Source organism: Diceros bicornis, chromosome 26, assembly GCF_020826845.1.
Source record: "Diceros bicornis minor isolate mBicDic1 chromosome 26, mDicBic1.mat.cur, whole genome shotgun sequence".
Lineage (NCBI taxonomy): Eukaryota > Metazoa > Chordata > Mammalia > Perissodactyla > Rhinocerotidae > Diceros > Diceros bicornis.
The window spans coordinates 31205219-31224844 of NC_080765.1; the positions used below are offsets into that span (position 1 = coordinate 31205219).

The window sequence follows — 19626 nt, forward strand, 5'->3', positions numbered from 1 at the left end:
TTCAGAAGGCCTGCCAGTTTTTGAGAACTCATTTTGATTTAAATTCTGTATTGGAAGGAATGGAATATTCCAACGCAATGAGTTTGAGCATCTCTTTTAGATAAGAACGCTGCTGATGTTCACTGCTTTGAAATACCCTCCGTGGGAACACTTTATGTTTAAAGTGTTCAAATGGGTGGTTATCAAATGCAATTAGAGAATGTAAAATGGATGGGCTCCCTCTGCAGCCCCAGGTTCAATCAGCGTCAGTCCCTAAGTTATAAAACGTCAGTTAAAGCCCCCAAGAGCCATGAACTTGCCCTTCTGCCCCGATTGAAACAGAGTAGTCAGTGGCCAGTCTTGCATTCTCACACGGACAGGACAGCTTCCCGGTCCTGTCCACCTGCTGTGCCATTTTTGGAAGGGTAAATGTGTGTTGAGATGTGGGTTGTGTCAGGCAAAGTGTGTGGCTCTAATCCTTCAACACCTCCATTGGGTCTGGGATTCAGAGATTAGGACTGCAGCAAAAAAGAGAAGCTGGCTTAGATGTCTGACGGGTGCAAATCATTAGCTTACAATTCCACAGCAGGCAGAGTAGGGCTGCAGGGTTCTCAGTTCTTCCTGGAGAAGAGAACCATGAAACAGATGCTCAAGGGGTGGCCCAAGTCCTGGTGTGGATGAGGGCTGTGGGGAACCAGCTGGAGGAGTCGTTCAGCAGAGCGGAAAGGCCTGCCCTGCTCACAGGCTCGTGTAAAGGACATAGCCCCAACTGGATCTCTCCGCCTCCATGGGCTTGAAGTAAAGTCAAGGATGCCCCCTGGCACTTAGGTTGAAGGAAACCATTAACAGACTGGGCGAGACGGAGGGCAGAGGCTTGGAACCATTTTGATGGAACTTTACCCAACAGGCACGCTCGATACCGGATGGAGGCAAAAGTGACCCGATCAGATTTTCCCTTCTGGGAACTGTCAGGTGAAGGGCACGAAGAGAATCTCTTTGTTCTGTGTTGCTATGAAGTGGCTGCATGAGCCAGCTGAGGAGGCAGTGAGGCCCGGGGCAAGCTGACACTGTCACATCCTCAACTCCCCTAGTGAAGTGGCCTCGCTCGGAAAGAACGTATCAAAGGAGAAGAGACAAGAGTGGAGGAAGGAGCTGGGAGGCCTGAATTCCAGGCAGCGGACACAAACTCAAATGTTCCTGGGATGAGGCGGGGGTGTGACTGTGGGGGTGGCTGGCTGGGGAAACTGACAAGCGTGTTTTCTGACCAAAAGGGGAAGTCGTTACTCAGCTCTGGCCAATTGTCACATTGCAGAAATGTGAGCCAGGGCTTCCGGATCTTCTGGTTTTTTAAGAGCAGATGTAAATCCATTTTTAATTATGAAATGTCCCTAGATAGGGAGATGAATAGCGACAATACACTGTCGTGAGGATTAAATGATTTCACATTTAATGAGGCTCGAAGGACAGTGCTCAGCACACAGTGAGTGCTCGCTGTGTGAGAGCTGTTAGGGAAACCCCTCCCACCCCGAGCCACAGACAGGTCTGTGCCAATGCCTCAGGAAAAAGAAGCCTGTTCTCACTGCCAAAGTGTCTGTTGATGCAGAGCATCAGTCCCAAGAATAAAAGTGGGCATGCAAAATCCTGATGACACAGGTGATGGTCTAGAAATTGCTTCTCATGAGCTTGCCCATAGCTTCTGTCATTCATTGCTCTCTAGTTGTTTTCCAGCAACTTAACATATGATCTCATTTAATCTTCACAATAAGTCAGTGTGGTCATTATGTTCATGCCCATTTTACAGAGGAGGAAACTGAGGTTCAGAATGGTAAAGACACCTGAGGGTAAAGCCTGGCTCCTTGCCTTCAGTGGGACAGAGGACCCACACAAATCAAGACTAAAACGGCAATGTAGTATCTTACAAATTGCTTAACCCCCAGACCTGAGTATTCTCTCTGGAAATGGGGGTGATAAAATATTAATAATATGTGTTCTCATATGTTTAAGCAATATATAAAACTCCTCTGGCCCCCAGGGGCAAGGCAGGAGGTCTCAGCCCACCCATCACCCACCACCCGGGGGTGGGGGGCACTCACAGAAAAGCACCATGAGGAAGCGGGTCTGGTTCAGCATGTGGGTGAGGCCGGCGGATGTTAGCACCAGCAGGTTGCGTTCCACCAGGATGTGCACAGGCTGGGACGTGTTGATGCTGGCTTCCCTGACGTCCAGCTCTGGAGAGCCCTGGACAGTGGAGACACAAGAGGCCACCAGCAGCAGAGACCTCCAGAGCCGCTCCATGGCTGTCCTGCAGGGGCGGGAGGAGGAACAGGAGCCCTTATCAACACGGGTGGCAGCCCCTCCCGTCTCCTTCCCTGCGGGGCCAGTCCCTGAAGGGAGAACAGGGCCTGAGCACGGCCGCTGCCTCCCTAGCAGTGGCACTGGAGGAGAGGCAAAGTGTTGGGTTAACCTCAGCGTCCATGGAAACCGCGCAGGGGTAGCTCAGGCAGCAGGGTCCCACTCGGAGCAGCTGAAGCCGAATCACACACTAGCCTCTTGAGCCCACTGGCTCCCAGACACTAGGTGAGAATTTTTCAGAGATGAGTCCCACTCCAGAGTCCTGGGGTGAGCCTCTGGATCTCAGAGATGACTGATCAATCCCCCATCACAGCCTCTGCTTCACGCTCCTCCAGCTCCTGCTTGAATGCCTCTTATGATGGGAAGCTCATCACCTCACAGTGTACCCCATTTGATTTTTGATCAAATTTTATCTTCAAGGGTAAATATTTCTGTTGAAAGTCATCACCATAATACACACGTCTGAAAATTCCAAACAGTACAATAAAAATATGTAAAGTAGAAAACAAAAATCTTTCCCCTAATCCTATTACTGAGAAAGCTACTGTTGGCAGTTTGGAATGAATCCTTACATAGATGATTACAAATGCCTGTATGAATGCATATTTGAATGTGCACATTGAAACATAAATGGAATCAGTATATGTGTCATTTGGTGTTCTGATTTTCTTACTCAATAACATGAAAAATGTCCTAGATACCTTCCCATAAGAATACACATTCGATCTATAACAAGATTTCTTTCCTCTCTTGTCCTCAGTCTTTCCTTCGTTTATTTATTATTTATTTGGCCATTCTTAACTGTTAGAATGGTCTGGAAGCTGCTGCCTTCCTGTAAGTTCCACTCTCCCTAATAACATATTCTTTCCTAACAACGTAGAGCATAGAGTCAGCTCCTCAGATCTTTGCATGTCCTCCTCCAGCATAGAGCCGTTTCCCTGTGTAGCATACAGACTGCACGAGTGTCTTAAATAAGAAGACAGACAACGGGTATATTCTAGGTCCCTCCTTCAGGTAAATTTATGAGGACCTTAACTTCTTTGTTGACTGCTGCCTTTCTAGCACCTGGCATTTATGGTGGGAAAATGAACACGAATGAATGGAGAATGGATACTTGATATTTACCTGGGAAATACATTTGGCAAACTGTCTGAAGGTTTTTTAAAAATAAATCTTCTAATGTAATTTTTTGGCCTAATATACAGAGGATTGTGACCAATTCTCAGTGCTAAATTTTATAAATACCTGTAGCTAAACATACTTGTCAGGTACCAGGCACTGTTCTATCACTTTCCATGTCATCACCTCTCTTATGACAACCCTGTGAGATAGGTATAGTACTATTATAATCACCATTTAGAGAGTATAAAATGAGGCAAAGAGAGGTTAAGTAATTTTCCCAAAGTCACATAGCTAACAGAGTCAGGATTAGCCCAGGCAATCTAGCTACAGACTCCATGCCCTTGACCACAATGATGCACCACCTCTCTAGTGCCCCACTGCAAAGTGGATGCAGTGAACAGCGTTTAGAGACATTAACTGAGGCTCCCATCCCCCCACTCTGGTATCCTTTACCCTCTCTCCACCATTCAATCACATCCTGCCTCAGAAGGGGAGGGCTGAATTTGGCAACAGAGAATAAAATCAGATTTTTGGTTTGGGATTGCAAAGCAGGCCTTTGAAACTCATAGCTGGGACAAGGCACTTGCAAGTCAGGGGTCAAATTGTGAGAACTGGGCTTTTTAGAAAGAAAGGGGCTTTTGAGTACCCAGAGCTTGATGTATAAACTCTGGGTTTGGAAGGACATGTTGTCAGAAGGAACAGTTACCTGCCCCAAAGGAGGTAAAAGGTTGCCTTCCCATCAGGAGGAGGAGGATAGGGAAGAGTGGGGAGAGCTTTGGTGCTTCTGGGGTCCTGAGAAAGGGGTCCCACCCGCCATCCCTTTTCTGTGCTGAAATCCCAGCCCCGCCTCTCTTTGCTCACCACTGCAGACCCAGTGCCCAGGGCCGTGCCTGCCCGGAGTAACAAATCAACCACTATGTATTAAGCTAGCATTGGAGCTTTGCTCTCACCATCTCGTTATCCTCGCAGCACATCTATGAGGGAGGCACAACTATGATGCCAGCTTTACAAAGGTGGAGACCACCTAAGATCACGCAGCTGGTAGATGAAGGAGCAAGACCTGGGCTCAGGGATATCTAAGCCTGATGCCCACGGTCTAAACCAGGGGTCAGCCAACTATGACCCGCTGCCTGTTCTTGTAAATACAGTGTTATCGGATCACAGCCACGCCCATTCCTTTAATATGGTCTGTGGCTGCTTTTACTACGACATCCGAGTTAAGCAGTTGCAACAGAGACTACATGTGGCCAGCAAAGCCAAAAATCTTGGTCATCTGGCCCTCCACAGGAAAAGTGTGCTAACCTCGGGTCTGAGTCACCACACCACACTGCCCTCATGCCCACACCTCAGATCTTGGACTTTGGCGGTGTTCACAGATCCTCAGATTGGTGAAGTCCACTCTCTGAGCATAGCATCCCCATGTGTAGAATGGGTGAATAGTCCCTGCCTCACGGGGTAGTTGTGAGGACGTGATGAAGATCTTGTGCTCCATGAGCACTTCTTAAACCTGGATACACATTAAAATCCTCTGGGGAGCTTTTAAGACAATATTGACTCTTGGTCTGACCCCAGACCAGTTAATTCAAAATTGCTCAAGGTGGGGTCCACACATCTATATGTTCTAAAAGCTCCCCAGAGGATTCTTATTTTTTTTTAACTTTCTATTTGGTTATTCTCTTTGTTTTCCCCAATTCATTCGCCACACAGCAGTTAGTAATTTCCTTTTTATTTTTGTTTTTGTTTTGGTGAGGAAGATTAGCCCTGAGATAACATCTGTGCCCATCTTCCTCTATTTTGTATGTGGGGTACTGCCACAGCATGGCTTGATGAGCAGTGCGTATGTCCATGCCTGGGATCTGAACCTGTGAACCCTGGGGCCACTGAAGCAGATTGTGGGAACTTAACCACTACGTCACCGGGCCAGCCCCCAGCAGTTTCCTTTTTAAACATGACTTAGATCACATTGCTGTTTTGTTAAAAGGTCCATGGCTTGCTATCATGTGCAATCCCACCCTGTGCTGTGTTCTATCAGGCCGCACTGGCCGACTCTGGATCCGCTGTCCTACTCACAGCGCACCAGCCATGTGTGTCTCCTTCCCTCTCCTCAAGAACAGCTGCCTCAGGGCCTTTGCCTCTGCCTGGAACACCCTTGCCCTGATCTCCAGCCTTTTCTGGTCATTCCGGTTCCGGTGCAAACAGCAGCAACTCAGAGGGGTCTTCCGAGGCCGCTCTGTCTCCCCCACCTCTGCTTCCAGCACTCTTGGCCCCATCACCTGTTTGCTTCAAATTGTGTATCATTATTTTTGAGTGTACCTTGTTTATATTTCTAACCTTTTTAATGTAAATGCCTTTGTTTCTGGCTGTTTCCCCCCTCCTAGGACAGTGCCTGGCCTGGATTTGGAGCTCAGTGCATGTTTCTTGAATTAATGAATGAATAAATGACCTAGTTTAATTCTCACGCAAACCCCACGGTCCATTTCAGTGATTCTCAACCATGACTGCACATTAGAATCTCTTGGGCAGCATTAAAGAAATACTGATGCTCAAACCCAAACCCATTAGATTCAGTTTCATTAGTCTGGGGTGAGGTGAGTCTGGGCATCTTTTTTTTAAGCCCCCTAGGTGATCCTAATGTGTGGCCGTTTATGCTGAAATCCACACTTAAATCTGTAACCACCTTGGCAGAAGGACGGCTGCCAGGGCAGGGCCCGTCAGTCAGAACTGCCACTTTATTCAAGCTCGTACCTGCAGGAAGCCTGGTTCCTCTCAGGCCCCCTGGGGCCAAGCCAGGGCCGGGCTGGTAAACTCTGTGGCACTTGAGGACGGAAGTCTTGGCCTGAAAAGCTGGCTTGTGGCTTCCCTTTGTGACCAGAGCAGGACCCGCAGGCAGCTGGGTGTTCTAAAGAAATCCAGAGGCAGAAGTGGGATCCCTTCCAGGACACACTGAGGCCACAGCAGCCTCAGCAGCAATGTTCTGAGTTCTGGGGTGCTGGAGGCCCGGGGGTGGCCCTGGAGAAGAATGGGCCATTGTTGAGTAAGGGGGGCTCCGCCCTACCCCTGCTGAGAGGAGCTTGTCCATGGACAAGGGCGGGGGGTAGAGGTCACACGGAGGACCAGGAACAAAACACCTTGGGGCACTGGCTGTGGCATAGAAGGTTCCTGAACTTGGTGCCTATGGATTGGAATTTGAATCCCAGTTTTTTTTCTTTTATTGAAGTAACATTGGTTTATAACATTATATAAATTCCAGGTATACATCATTATATTTTGACTTCTGACTAGACTACATGGTGTTCACCACCAAAAGTCTAGTTGCCATCCATCACCATTCACAAGTGCCCTTTTACCCCTTTCACCCTCCCTCTGCCCCCTTCCCCCTGGTAACCACCAAGCTCTTCTCTGTATCTATGTGTTTGTTGTTGTTGTTGTTTATCTTCCTCATTTGAGGGAAGTCGTATTTGTCTTTGTCTGACTTCTTTTGCTTAGCATAATACCCTCAAGGTCCATCCGTATTGTCACAAATGGCAAGATTTCATCTTTTTTATGGCTAAGTAGTATTCCACTGTATATATACTACATCTTCTTTATCCATTCATCTGTTGATGGGCACTTAGGTAACCTGTTTGCAAGTCTTGGCTGTTGTGAATAATGCTGCAATGGACATGCGGGTGCCTATGTCTTTTTAATTAGTGTTTTCGTGTTCTTTGGATAAACACCCACCTCTGTCCCTAAACAGCTGTGTGGCCTTGGGTGTGTCACTTATGCTTTCCGAGGTTCAGTTTCCTCACCTGTAAGATGGCATACAACTCACAGGGGTGTTGGAAGAGTTAAAGGAGATGTTTCATGTAAAGTGAGCAGCCACATAGCACCTGAAGGCAGCAAGCCCTGCCTGGCCTCACCTCCTGGTGATAATCATTTATACAGTGTATACATGTGTGAAATCATCACATTGTAAGCCTTAAATATATACAATGTCATTTGTCCACAAACCTCAATGAAGCTGGAAAAAATAAAGATAAAAATCTGTTTAAAAAATGTATTGAATGTTAGACAGTGATGCATCCTAAGCAGGAACATCTGGCAGAGATTGGAGAGTAGGAAACGTCAGATGGGAGAGGGATCCGATCTTGGTTGGGAGGTGGTCGAAGGCACGCTGAGCTGAGACCTGCGGGTGGTGAGGCAGTGACTCCTGAGGAAGCAGCGTCCTGGCAGAGAAACCAGCGAGTGCAAAGGCATGAACAGCACTGCCTGGAGTCGGCTTGCAAGGCCACACGAGAGACTGAACATTCAGGAACTTTGCAAGCTGGTTGTAACTTTGGTAGCTTGAAATTGGCCATGGTGGGAATATTTAACCACAGATATTGGTAAACACTATAAGTGGGGACATTTTAGCTGTTGTTCACATAGAGAGCTGGTTTACCAGCAGCTCAGCTGCAGGCTGGAATTTCAAAGAACACACAGCAGGGAGACCAGTGTGGCTGGAGCAGAGCAAGCGAGGGGGTGAGAGGAGGGAGAGCTGTGCCATCATGTGGGGCCTGGCAGCCTGCTCTCGGGACTTTGGTGTTGACTCTGAGGGCGATAGGGAGCCAGAGGAGGGTTTTTAAAAATAGCTTTATTTAGGTGCAATTTACACACCGTAAAATTCACTCATTTTAAGTGTGCAATAATAATTATTATTATTGCTATTTAGTAAATTTACAGAGTTGTGCAGCGGTGACCACAATCTAAATTGAGAACATTTCCATCACCTCAGAGAGCTCCCCTGTGCCCATCAGCAGTCATTTCTTGTTCACGTGCACAGCCTGAGGCAACCACTAATCTGCTTTCTGTCTACGTACTAGAGGGTTTGGAGCAGAAAGGGACGTGGTTTGATTTATATTATTGCCACGATTGTATCCTTTCGGCTACAGTATAATAAAGTTTCTGTTCTCTTTTCAGATGAAGTGGTGGCCTGAATTTTCGGGGAAAACATCTACCAGCTCCAAGACACCCACGAGGTACTAGAGTTGGAATTTAATCTCCCAGCCACTGTGAGCTGTGAGCAAAGCTTGGCTCACTGGCTCAAAGTGTGCCAGCCAGTTGAAGCCACTGTGTTCTCTGCTGGCTTCTGGCTCTGCCCACTCTTGGCTGCCTTTGGGGCCAAAGTTCCCCACGGGAGGCTGAGGCAGCAAATTGCCTTCACCAGCAGGAAGTATTAAGGCCTGTGTTCAGCTGAAGCAGGACCTAGAAGTCTTTTGCATTTCCCGGGTTCAAGAACAAGGTAATGTGGAGGGAAATCCTTCAGTGACATGTTTAACTGCCCCCGAGGCCTTTGCTGCTTAAGCCAAGAAGGGGGCATTGCCTGAAATGGCCTTGCTTGAGGAGAAGGCCTGCGGATTCTAATCCTCAGCTGTCCAGGGGCCAGGGAATCCAGCGTGGGAGGTGGAGGAAAAGGCCGGGCCAGAATTCGGGAGAGGTGAGGAGTGGGGGAGGGCGGTCAGGAGAGGGGAGTCTGAGGCCACAGGCCCCAGAGCTGGTGGCCACAGCAGAGGCTGGGGCCTGGCACTTTCCGGGAAGTGAGATCTGGAGGTCACTTGTCCCCTTCAAGCTTCACTTTTTTTTACCTGTAAAGTGGGGAAAATAACACTTATACTTTTATCAAGCAATTTCCAGATGCTTGGTGTGCAGTAAGCTTTCCATAAATGGCTCTTCTCATTGTGTTTCTTGTTGTTGTGACACATTATTATTGTTGGTTATTGTCTTAGTCCGTTTGGGTGGCTATAACAAAAACACCATATACTGAGTGGTTTAAACAACATTTATTTCTCACAGTTCTGGGGGCTGGGAAGTCCAGGATCAAAGTGCCGCAGGCAGATTCAGTGTCTGGTGAGAGCCCACTGCCTGGTTCATAGACAGCTGTCTTTTCATTGTATCCTCACCAGGCAGAGGGGCAAGGGAGCACTCTGGGGTCTCTTGTATGAGGGCTCCACTCTCAGGACCTAATCACCTCCCAAAGGCCCCACATCCTGACACCATCACAGTGGGATTAGGATTTAACATATGAATTTTGGGGGAACACAAACATTGAGTCTCTGGCAGTGATCATCATCATTTCTGTTAGTATTATCACGAAGAGGAACTTGGTGGAAGGAAACAGCCTGGGGCTGCAGGCCCTGGGCCACTGCTTCTCAAGCTGTAACGTGCGCACAATCCCCTGGGATCCCTGTTAAAGCCGAGAGTCTGATTCCACACGTCTGGGGTGGGGTCTGAGGTTCTGCAGGGGGTGCTGGTGCTGCTGGTCCGCAGACCACACTCTCAGCAGCGAGACACTAAAACTGCACTGTCCACTGCAATAGCCACCAGCCACCAGCAGCTGTTGAGCACTTGAAACGCGGCTAGTCCAAACTGAAATGTTCTTCTAAGTGTAAAATACACTTTCAGGGACTTAGTACAAAAAAAAGAATGTAAAATATCTCTTCAATAATTTCCTTTTGTGTTGATTACATGTTAAAATTATAGGATATACCTGCTAAATAAGATGTATTGTAATTAATTTCCCCTGTTGCTTTTTACTTTTTTGAATGAAGCTCCTAGAAAATTGTACATTACAGGTGTGGATCACGTTATATTTCTGTTGGATGGTGCTACCCTAGAGCTTTCTTTGGCTTTGTCAGGCCAGTTCAGGCTTCACCAAAGGCTTTTTGAGGGATTCACTTGGAAGGACTGAGCCTTGGGAAATGGACTTTGAGTTACTGACCTCAGACCCACAGAGATCCACAGGCAGTGAGAGATGGAAGGGATGGACCTCGGGCTCAGAGAGGACAAATGACCAAAATCCCACAGCGGAACTAAGACTACAGCCCAAGACTCTGTTCTACAAGTCAGATGTCCTATAGTTTCCGTCAGGGCTGACCACTGGCTTCTCTCCCACCTCAGTTTCTCCCCAAAGCCCAGGATTCAGGACGATGTTCTCTCTCCTCTCTTCGGTGACAGGCAGGAGGCAACAACATGAGGCTGTGGCTAGGAAGCCTGGTTCTCCAGGCTCTGAGGAGTACCCGGGGATTCTGCAGGCAGCCACCACCTCTACCTGTCCCTCAGAAGATTGTGGCCACCTGGGAAGCCGTCAGCCTGGGGAGGCAGCCAGTGCCTGAGTACTTCAACTTTGCCCATGACGTGCTGGACGTGTGGAGCCAGCTGGAAAAGGTGAAGCCCACTGTGTCCTAGTGTCCATCTTGGGCATCAGAGGCTGCCCTCGGGTACCCCAAAGAGACTCAAGGGGCCAAGTCCTGTTGAGGTGGACATTTTGACCTGGGAATTTTGCAAGTCCTAAAATTGAAACTGTTAACATTTAAGCCTTAGAAAAAAATTATGACCAAGTTATGTGAGCCTTAGACACCCTTGCCCAATCCCTGATGTGTCTCGTATTCCTGAGCCCAAATCACACGGTGAGAGAGTTACATCCCTTTCGATTCCCTGCCCATCATTCTGATCAAGTGAAGAAGAAAGTTCCTATTGCTGCTCCTCTATCCTTAATCTCCCTCACTGTCTTGCACTTCCCTTTTAAACAAGGAGAGTTTGGCTCTGGCTCAAAGCTTTGCACGGATCACAGCAGATACGTACCTAGAATGGAATTAAATGTATCTTGATTTCTTTGTGTCTCTGTGCATATGTTTCCTTCTTTATTTCTCCTTCCTCATGTATCTGTTGTGTCTCTCTCTGTATTTTATAGTCACCTTTTATTTATGTTAAAGATGCTAACCTTTTATTTATAGCGGGGGAATATAAACTTTATTTCAAAGGAATTTATTTATGCTAATTTTAAAGAAAAATATGAAGTAAATAATACTGTTAGTAAATATAGTGTTAGTGGGTATGGTAAAGTTTATGAAGGTGGGTGAGAATGACTGAGATGTAAAAGCAGGCTTTGCAGTCAGATATAGACATGGTTCATCCACTTGAAGTGTGACCTTGGAGAAATGCCCTAAGCTCTTTGGATCTCAGTTTCCTCATCTATGCAGTGGGAGTCTTATCTACACCATTTGGAGTTGTTGTGAGAATTAAATGAGAAGTGTGTGTAAGAAGTGGAACCAGGTGCTCCATGCCTGTCTACAAAGTCTAAGCTCTTTTTACCACACTGGGATCCTCCTTAGAAGACTTCTTCTAGTGATAAAAACAAACAAGCAGAGTTGAGTTAAGTCACAAAAATGATGGAATAAGGACTTTCTAAAATTTTCTCCTCCATAAAAGCAACGACAACAACAAAAACTTTAGAAAAATTGTTAGACTCAACTTTTCAGAACTCTGGAAACTAACCAGAGACTGGAGTAACTCAGTGAGTGTTAGTTAAAGAAACACTTATTAAAGATTTGGGCGAATCTCAGTAAGAATGTCCCTGAGATACTATCTCATATAACCAAAAATACCAAGTACCATTACCAAAAATAACCTAGCCTTCATGACTGTTTTAACTAAAGTTTAAAACACATCTGATGAAATTCAACTTTCAGGAACCAAGAACTGCCAGAAAATATTAGCTTCTACATTATGCACACATTTAGAAGCTTACCTGAAATCTGCCTTTTATAAAGGGATAGCATAATAAGTTGAACTGTACTTTTTAAAAACTTGATTGCCATTAAAGCAGAAATTATAAGGTTGCTGAAAAATGACATTACATCCCAAATTGATACATACTCAATGTAATCTTTATCAAAATCCCAGTAGAATTCTTTGCAGAAATAGAAAATCTTGTCCAAAACTTCATAGAAATGCAAAGGACACATAATAACCAAAAAAATCTTGAAAAAGAAACACAAAGCAGGAGGACTCACATTTCTCTATTTTAAAACCTACTACAAAGTTATGGTAATCAAGATTGTGTGGGGAAAAAAAAAAGACAGTGTGGCACTGGCATAAAGATAGACATAGATGAATGAGATAGAATTAAATTTCCAGAAATAAACCCATAAATCTATGGTCAACTGATTTTCAACAAAGGTGCCAAGAAAATTCAGTGGGGAAAGAACTGTCTGGGACAGCTGAGACACCTGGATACTCACGTGCAAAGAATGAATCCGGTCCCCTACCTTACACCACACACAAAAATTAACTCAAAAATGGATCAAAGACTTAAATGAAGGAGTAAAAACTATAAAATTCTTAGAAGAAGACATAGGTGTATTCTGGATTAGGCAATGGTTTCTAAAGTACAAGCAACAAGAGAAAAAATAGACAAATTGGACTTCATGAAAATTAATAACATTCTTATATCAAAGTGAAAAGATAGGCCACAGAATGGGAGAAAATATTTCCAAGTCACATATCTGATGAGGACCTAGTATCCACAATATATAAAGAACTCAAACTCAACAACAAAAAGACAAATAACCCAATTAAAATATGAGCTAAGGATTTGGATAGATGTTTCTCTAAAGAATATAAACAAATAGCCAATAGACACATGGATGATGCTCGACGTCTTTATTAATTAGGGAAATGCAGTCTCAGTCACAATGAGATACCACTTCACACAGAGTAACATGGCTAATACCAAAATCAAAAACAAACAACAAACAAAGAAATTCAACAACAAGTGCTAGCAAAGAAGTAGGGAAATTAGAACCCCCATACATTGCTGATGGGAATGTAAAATCGTGCAGGTGCTGTGGAAAACAGTTTGGCAGTTCCTAAAAAGTTACACATAGAGTTATCAAATGACCCAGCAATTACGCTCTTGGGTACATATCCAAGAGACTAGAAAACATATGTTCATACAAAAACTTGCACACGTATGTTCATAGCAACATTATTCCTAACCGCCAAGAAGTGAAAGCAACTCTAATGTCCATCAACTGATGAAGGGATAAACAAATGTGGTATATCCATACAGTGGAATATTATTGTCATTAAAAGGAATGTAGCACTGATACATGCTACAACATAGATAAACCTTGAAAACCTTATGCTAGGTGAAAGAAACCAGACACAAAAGGCTGTATGTTGTATGATTCCATTCCTATGAAATATCCAGAATCAGCAAATCTATAGAGACAGAAATTAGATTAGTGGTTACCAGGGGCTGCAAAAGGAGAGAATATAGTCTGTACAGTATTGCTTTTTATGGTAATGAAAATGTTTGGGAATTAGATAGTGGTGATCGTTACACAACTTTGTGAATATACAAAAAATGCTTGAATTGTGCACTTTAAAATGGTGAATTTTATGGTATGAGAATTATAGCTCATAAAAAAGGGGGAGGACACAGAATAGTGTAAATTGTATGCTACTTTTGCATTAAAAAGGTGGTATGGAAAAAAATACTTATGTTTGCCTAAAGAATCACTGGAAGGATATGCAAGAAACTAATAATATTGGTGACTCATTGAGGCAGGTGAGGTGGGAACAGGGTAGAGAGGAGCAGGATGAGAGCAAGCCTTCTCAGTGCATGGCTTTTCACACTCTTGTGATTTTTTTTGTGTGTGTGTGAGGAAGATCAGCCCTGAGCTAACATCCAATGCCAATCCTCTTTTTTGCTGAGGAAGATTGGCCCTGGGCTAACATCCGTGCCCATCTTCCTCTGCTTTATATGGGACGCCGCCACAGCGTGGCTTGACAAGTGGTGTGCCTGAGTACGCCCAGGATCCGAACCTGCGAACCCTGGGCCGCTGCAGCTGAGTGCACATACTTAACCACTGCACCACTGGGCCGGCCTCATACTCTTGTGATTTTTGAATCCTGGGACTGTAATAACTATGGTAAAAAATAAAATTAAATGAATAACAACAACAAGCAAACAAGAACCTTCAACAAATGTTTTCTGTTTCTTTTCTGCCTGTGCTGCTGTCTAGGCTGGGCACCGGCCCCCAAACCCTGCCTTCTGGTGGGTCAATGGGATGGGGGCAGAGGTCAAGTGGAGCTTTGAGGAGCTGGGAGTGCAGTCCAGGAAGGCGGCTAACGTGCTGGGGGGCATGTGTGGCCTGCAGCCCGGGGACAGAATGATGCTGGTGCTCCCGCGGCTCCCGGAGTGGTGGCTGGTCAGCGTGGCTTGTATGCGCACAGGTTAGTGAGTGAGCAGGGCTAAGACTTCCACTTGGGACTAACACAATCTGTCAGAGCTTTGCAATGTACAAAGTTGGGGAGATGGAGCAAAATGTACCCTATGTGGAGTTTTGTTTACTTCCTCTTTGCCCAACAATCACAAACTTGATTGTATACAAGGGCCAGATAACAATGTAATTGATGAAAGCAGGCCAGTGTGAGGCACTAGGGAGTGCTGAGGACTGTGGTGAACTGGAGAGCACATGCCTCATCAAACAAGCAACTGCTTCTCAACTTCAACCAAATGTTTCCGTGTGTGAATGAGGGCTAGTGTTTCCAGAACTTCTTTTTTGTAGTAGAAAATTCTGGACTTTTATGAAAAAACTTCCAGTCTTTAAAAGTTGACAACTAAATAAATTTTTAAAAAATTCTGAGTGGGACAAACAAAGCATATTTTCTGCTGGTTGTGGTTTGGGAGCTGCCAGTGTGTGAAGAATAATGCAGTTATGGATGAGAGACCTACATAAGCAATCTACAGTAGCTTCACTCTTAGACTTTATGGCTCTCATCACCCCAGCATCTTCCAGCGCCCAGCGAAGAAAGAGAAGGACAAAATAATCAAACAATAAGATTAGCGCTGGAGGGATCCTCCTCCTGCTGTCATGAATGTCCAGGGCAGTGGACCACTGATCTTCTTGGGATGGTTCTTCCAGCAGAGGAGCAGAGGAGGTGAAAGGAGACAGCCCGTGGAGCCCAGAGAGCCTCTGCTGACCCTGTCCAATGTATTTATTGAAAGGGCTGGAGTTTTACGCTGATTTTACAAGAGCAACACAACTGCTTTGGTGGAGAGCTGGTTTCTCATCCCCTGGGAACTTTCCACCACTTGGAATGTTGTCCACCTCCTTCCAATTGTGTCCCGATCCTGAAATACAGGTGTTTTTATAAATAATGTTTGCAAAACAGAGGAATACATATTCACACCAGAGAATTAGCCTTTCTATATGAACAAGATTTATTCCCATTTTGTGAATGGATTGTCCAAAAAAAAAAAAAAACAAAAAACAGAATAAAAAGAGGCAGGAACTTTAATTTTGTTTTTACATGTTTTTGCACAATATATAAAAGTGAGCACCATCATGGTGTATCCAGCTCGAGGAAAAGAAAGGGACATACAGGTTTGGGGAGTTCTCCGTATTCTGCCATGACATATGAGGTCCATTTAAATGAGGGCCCAGGTAAGAGAGCCCCTGCACTTTTTTTGAGGACCTACTATGTGCTAGGCACTGTGTTGGGTACTTTGCATGATCAGACCTTCCCTTTGGGGTATTGTTATCATTATTTTTTCTAACTAAATGTCTCCAGTTCCCCCAATTACACAGGTTCCCCCATTTCTTTGCTGTCCAAATAAAATAACTGAAGACCATGTCCCACATTGCCGTGTTAAGTCTAGCGTCTTCTCCATTTTAGAGGATACTCAAGCTGGATGTCCTTACATTCTCACATTCCCACATTCTCCTGATATGCACTTGTCACCTCTCTTCCAGTCTACGGTGTTCAACTCATTTCTCCTGCTGACGGCTCTGGCTGTCCACCGTCTGCCTGGGCCCCCAAAGCACCACACACAACTCCAGGTGGAACAGACTTCTTCTGAAAATAGCCAAAACAGAGAGATGGAGTGAAGAAACACACCACTCAGCTCCAAGATTGTTCATGCTGGGGTTTAAACCCTGTAGAAGTTTAGGAGATAGAGCGAAGGCAGTGAGAACTTTAGTTTGGCTCCCACACTATTTGGGATTGGCCCCTTCCTCTGTCTTCTGTCCTCACTCACTGGCTGTGGCAGGATGATTCATTCTTTTAGGATCTCTTTCTTCCTGTCTGTGAAATGAGAGTGCTGGGCTCAATGGAGTGTTTACAACCTGCATTCTGAGATGCTCAAGTGCTTTTTCAAGTGTCTGATTAAAATTTGCCCTGATTTCTGCTTCCTCATCTCTTCCCCTTGGGAAGAAATGAATGCAGCTACCCTGAGAGTGGCTTTGGTTGAAGTTAGGTGGGGTCCTGGACCCCCATATGCTATATCTACCCCGGTGCCCCAAGACACCCACACCCAACACTAGGATTCGTTGTAGTCTTTTGTTTGAAAGGCCTGGAAAACCACTGAGCTAGGTAATCTCTAAGACAAGATAATACAATGTTCAGGATCACTGACTCTCAGGTTTACCCTGCCTGGGTTCACAATTCCAGCTCTACAACATATTAGCTGTGTGATCTTGGGCCAGTTATTTCATTTAATTAAGGTATAAAGGTTTAAGTCTTCATTTTTTTAAGTCTGCAAAACGGGTATAATAATAGCATCTGCTCTCCAGGGTTCTGAGAATTAAATGAAATAATGCATGTAAAGTTCTTAACCCATGTAAGTGCTCCATAAATGTAATTGTTACCTTTATTATAAGAATAGTTAGTAATAATAATTGCTACCTTTTCCAGTTCAGGCATTCCAACCCTGTCCAGCCCCTTCCTGCTCCCGTCTCTGATGGGGATATCTGGTCTGGATCTCTTCACAGGGGTCTTCCCCTGCTGCCTCCAACATCCCTTCTCTGTGTGGTTTCAGGGGTCGTCATGGTTCCAGGCGTCACTCAGCTGACGGAGAAGGACCTCAAGTATCGGCTGCAAGCGTCCAGGGCCAAGTCCATCATCACCAGTGACTCCCTGGCTCCCAGGGTGGACGCCATTAGCACCGACTGCCCCTCCCTCCAGACCAAGCTGCTGGTGTCAGACAGCAGTCGGCCAGGCTGGGTGAACTTCAGGGAACTTCTCCGGTAAGTTGGGACTCTCAGAGAACAGCATGGAAATGAGGCCGTGGCATCTCCCCTTTAAGCAATGAGAGATGGAATGCATGAGTGACTGCACACGAAGGGAGTGAATCAGAAAGGAATGCTCACTTTGGAAGCAAGATGGAGCTGAGCCATAATCCTGGTGACCACCTTAAGATCCTTAAAGTCACTCATTCAGTCAGTACTGGAGTCATCACTAGCTTTTCTGTGCCTCCTTTGCCTCTATAATGGTGATAGTGGTTCCAGAACGATTAGCCAGAGTAAATGAGATAAGCTATATGATGCAATGAGTACATAGTAGGTGGTCAGTTAGTAATAGAATAATAGCTACCATGCACTGAGTGCTTAGTGTATGCTAGACATTGTGTTATGTAAGTGTTCACCTACATTCATTCACGGGACAAAGATTTAATGAACATCTATTTTGTGACAAGCATTGTGTTTGGTGCTCAGAACACAATAATGAATCAGGCATCATCTTATTTAATCCTTGAAAAAGACCCCATGAAGTGCACTTTAACCCAATTTAACCCAACAGATGAGGAAACTGAGACTTGGAAAAGTAGTGACTTGCTCAAGATGATAACAAGTAGTCAAGTCAAGGTTGGGACAGAACCAAAGCCATTTGCCTTTGAGCAAGACCCTGGTGCAAACCTCTGTGGGAATTTGAGCCTTTGTCCTGATGGGGGCACAACCAAAAAGGGGTCCTCTCAGGGGCCTGCACTGTTGAGTCACAAATGCCCGTCCCACAGACTAACTGTGTCAGATTCACCCAGGTGCTGTTTACTTTATTTGACTCTATTTTTTGACTAATATCAACATTTGTCTTCTATCAGGAGCTTTGTTTAAAAGAGAACTATGTGTCACCTTTATTTAAAAGTGTTATAATTTTGAGGATTATAAGACCTGTAGGCATGCATTATAAGTAATGTATCCTGTATTTTCCAAAATATATTTCCAGCATATGGTATTTTTCTATAATGCATTTTCATTGTTATATTTCAAACTGATGATTAGCAGCAGAAATTTAAACAGAAAATATTCAATATATTTAAGTAATAAAGTTGGGCACAAAAGATATATTTAAAAGTTTGAGGATATGGTAAATATTTTTTAGATTATTCTTTCCTACACTAGAATATAAACTTTCTGCCATAAAATTATGGGAATTTATTTATTTATTTTGGGGTGCTGTTTTAAATACAGGTTTCAAGGCCCCACATCTGACCTACTTAATGAGACATATCTGAGCAAGGGCCCTGGGAATCTGTGTTTTAAGAGACCTGCCCAGGGCCGGCCCCATGGCTTAGCGGTTAAGTGCGCGCACTCCGCTGCTGGTGGTCCGGGTTTGGATCCCAGGCGTGCACTGACGCATGGCTTGTCCGGCCATGCTGAGGCCGCATCCCACATACAGCAACTAGGAGGATGTGCAACTATGACATACAACCATCTACTGGGGCTTTGGGGGAAAAATAAATAAATAAATAAATAAGAGATCTGCCCAGGTGATTTTGATGAGCTGTCAGGTTGGTCTAGACCAGTGGTTCTCTACTGTGGCTGTCATTAGAATTACCTGAGGACCTCTGTGAAAAAATGCCAATGCCCAGGCCCACCGTCAAAGGTTCTGATTTCGTTTTCTCCAGGGTGGAGCCCAGGCAACGGTATTTCTTTTAAAAACTTACCAGGTGACCCTAAGGTGCAGCCAAGGTTGAGAACCAGTGGGTTAGAAGATTCTCCAGATCACAGAACTTTAGGAATTACCCAGATCTCAAAACTCCAAATTTAGGGAACCCTTTAGAAAACAGCCAAACGTGCAGATGTGTGGACATGGATCTGTGTGTGTTTCACCAGAAAGTCCTCATGTCCCAGTAAAAGAGCCCAGGCTCCTTTGAGTGAGTCTTTTAGGCATTTTGAGCCTCAATTTCTTTATCTGCAAAGGGTTATACTGAGAGTTCCTACCCTGGGAGGTGATTGCAGGGATCAGAGATAAAGCAAGCTGGAGCTCCCAGGACAGTGCCTCGTACATAGCATTGATTGAAACGGTGGCCAGCATTGCTGTTGTAAATATCATTGTTGCCATGACTGTTTTCACTACCGGTAGTACCACCCAGTATGTTTATATTTTACAGGGAGGCATCCACAGAGCACGACTGCGTGAGGACCAAGAGTCAAGACCCACTGGCCATCTACTTCACAAGTGGCACCACTGGGGCCCCCAAGATGGTGGAGCACTCCCAGGCCAGCTATGGTCTGGGTTTTGTGGCCAGTGGAAGGTACGGGGGACAGCTCATCTGACGGGTCCAAGGGACAGACAGCAGGCGCGTGA

At 45.2% G+C, this 19626-nt stretch overlaps 2 protein-coding genes across 3 annotated transcripts in view; one reads left to right on the plus strand and one right to left on the minus strand.

Annotated features, from left to right (window-relative positions):
- LOC131422584 (protein disulfide-isomerase-like protein of the testis) overlaps positions 1–2274 on the minus strand; it is a 31180-nt gene extending 28906 nt beyond the window's left edge. Inside the window, exon 1 of the mRNA XM_058569931.1 lies at positions 2073–2274. Coding sequence (XP_058425914.1) covers positions 2073–2274 — 202 coding nt within the window. The remainder of the gene's footprint in view (positions 1–2072) is intronic.
- An 8166-nt stretch (positions 2275–10440) lies between these two features.
- The window catches only part of LOC131422582 (acyl-coenzyme A synthetase ACSM5, mitochondrial), a 30796-nt gene continuing 21610 nt past the window's right edge, over positions 10441–19626 (plus strand). For both annotated transcript variants that reach the window (XM_058569929.1, XM_058569930.1), the window contains exons 1-4: positions 10441–10635; positions 14280–14490; positions 17078–17285; positions 19430–19573. In XM_058569929.1, the coding sequence (XP_058425912.1) occupies positions 10441–10635; positions 14280–14490; positions 17078–17285; positions 19430–19573 (758 nt within the window). The remainder of the gene's footprint in view (positions 10636–14279; positions 14491–17077; positions 17286–19429; positions 19574–19626) is intronic.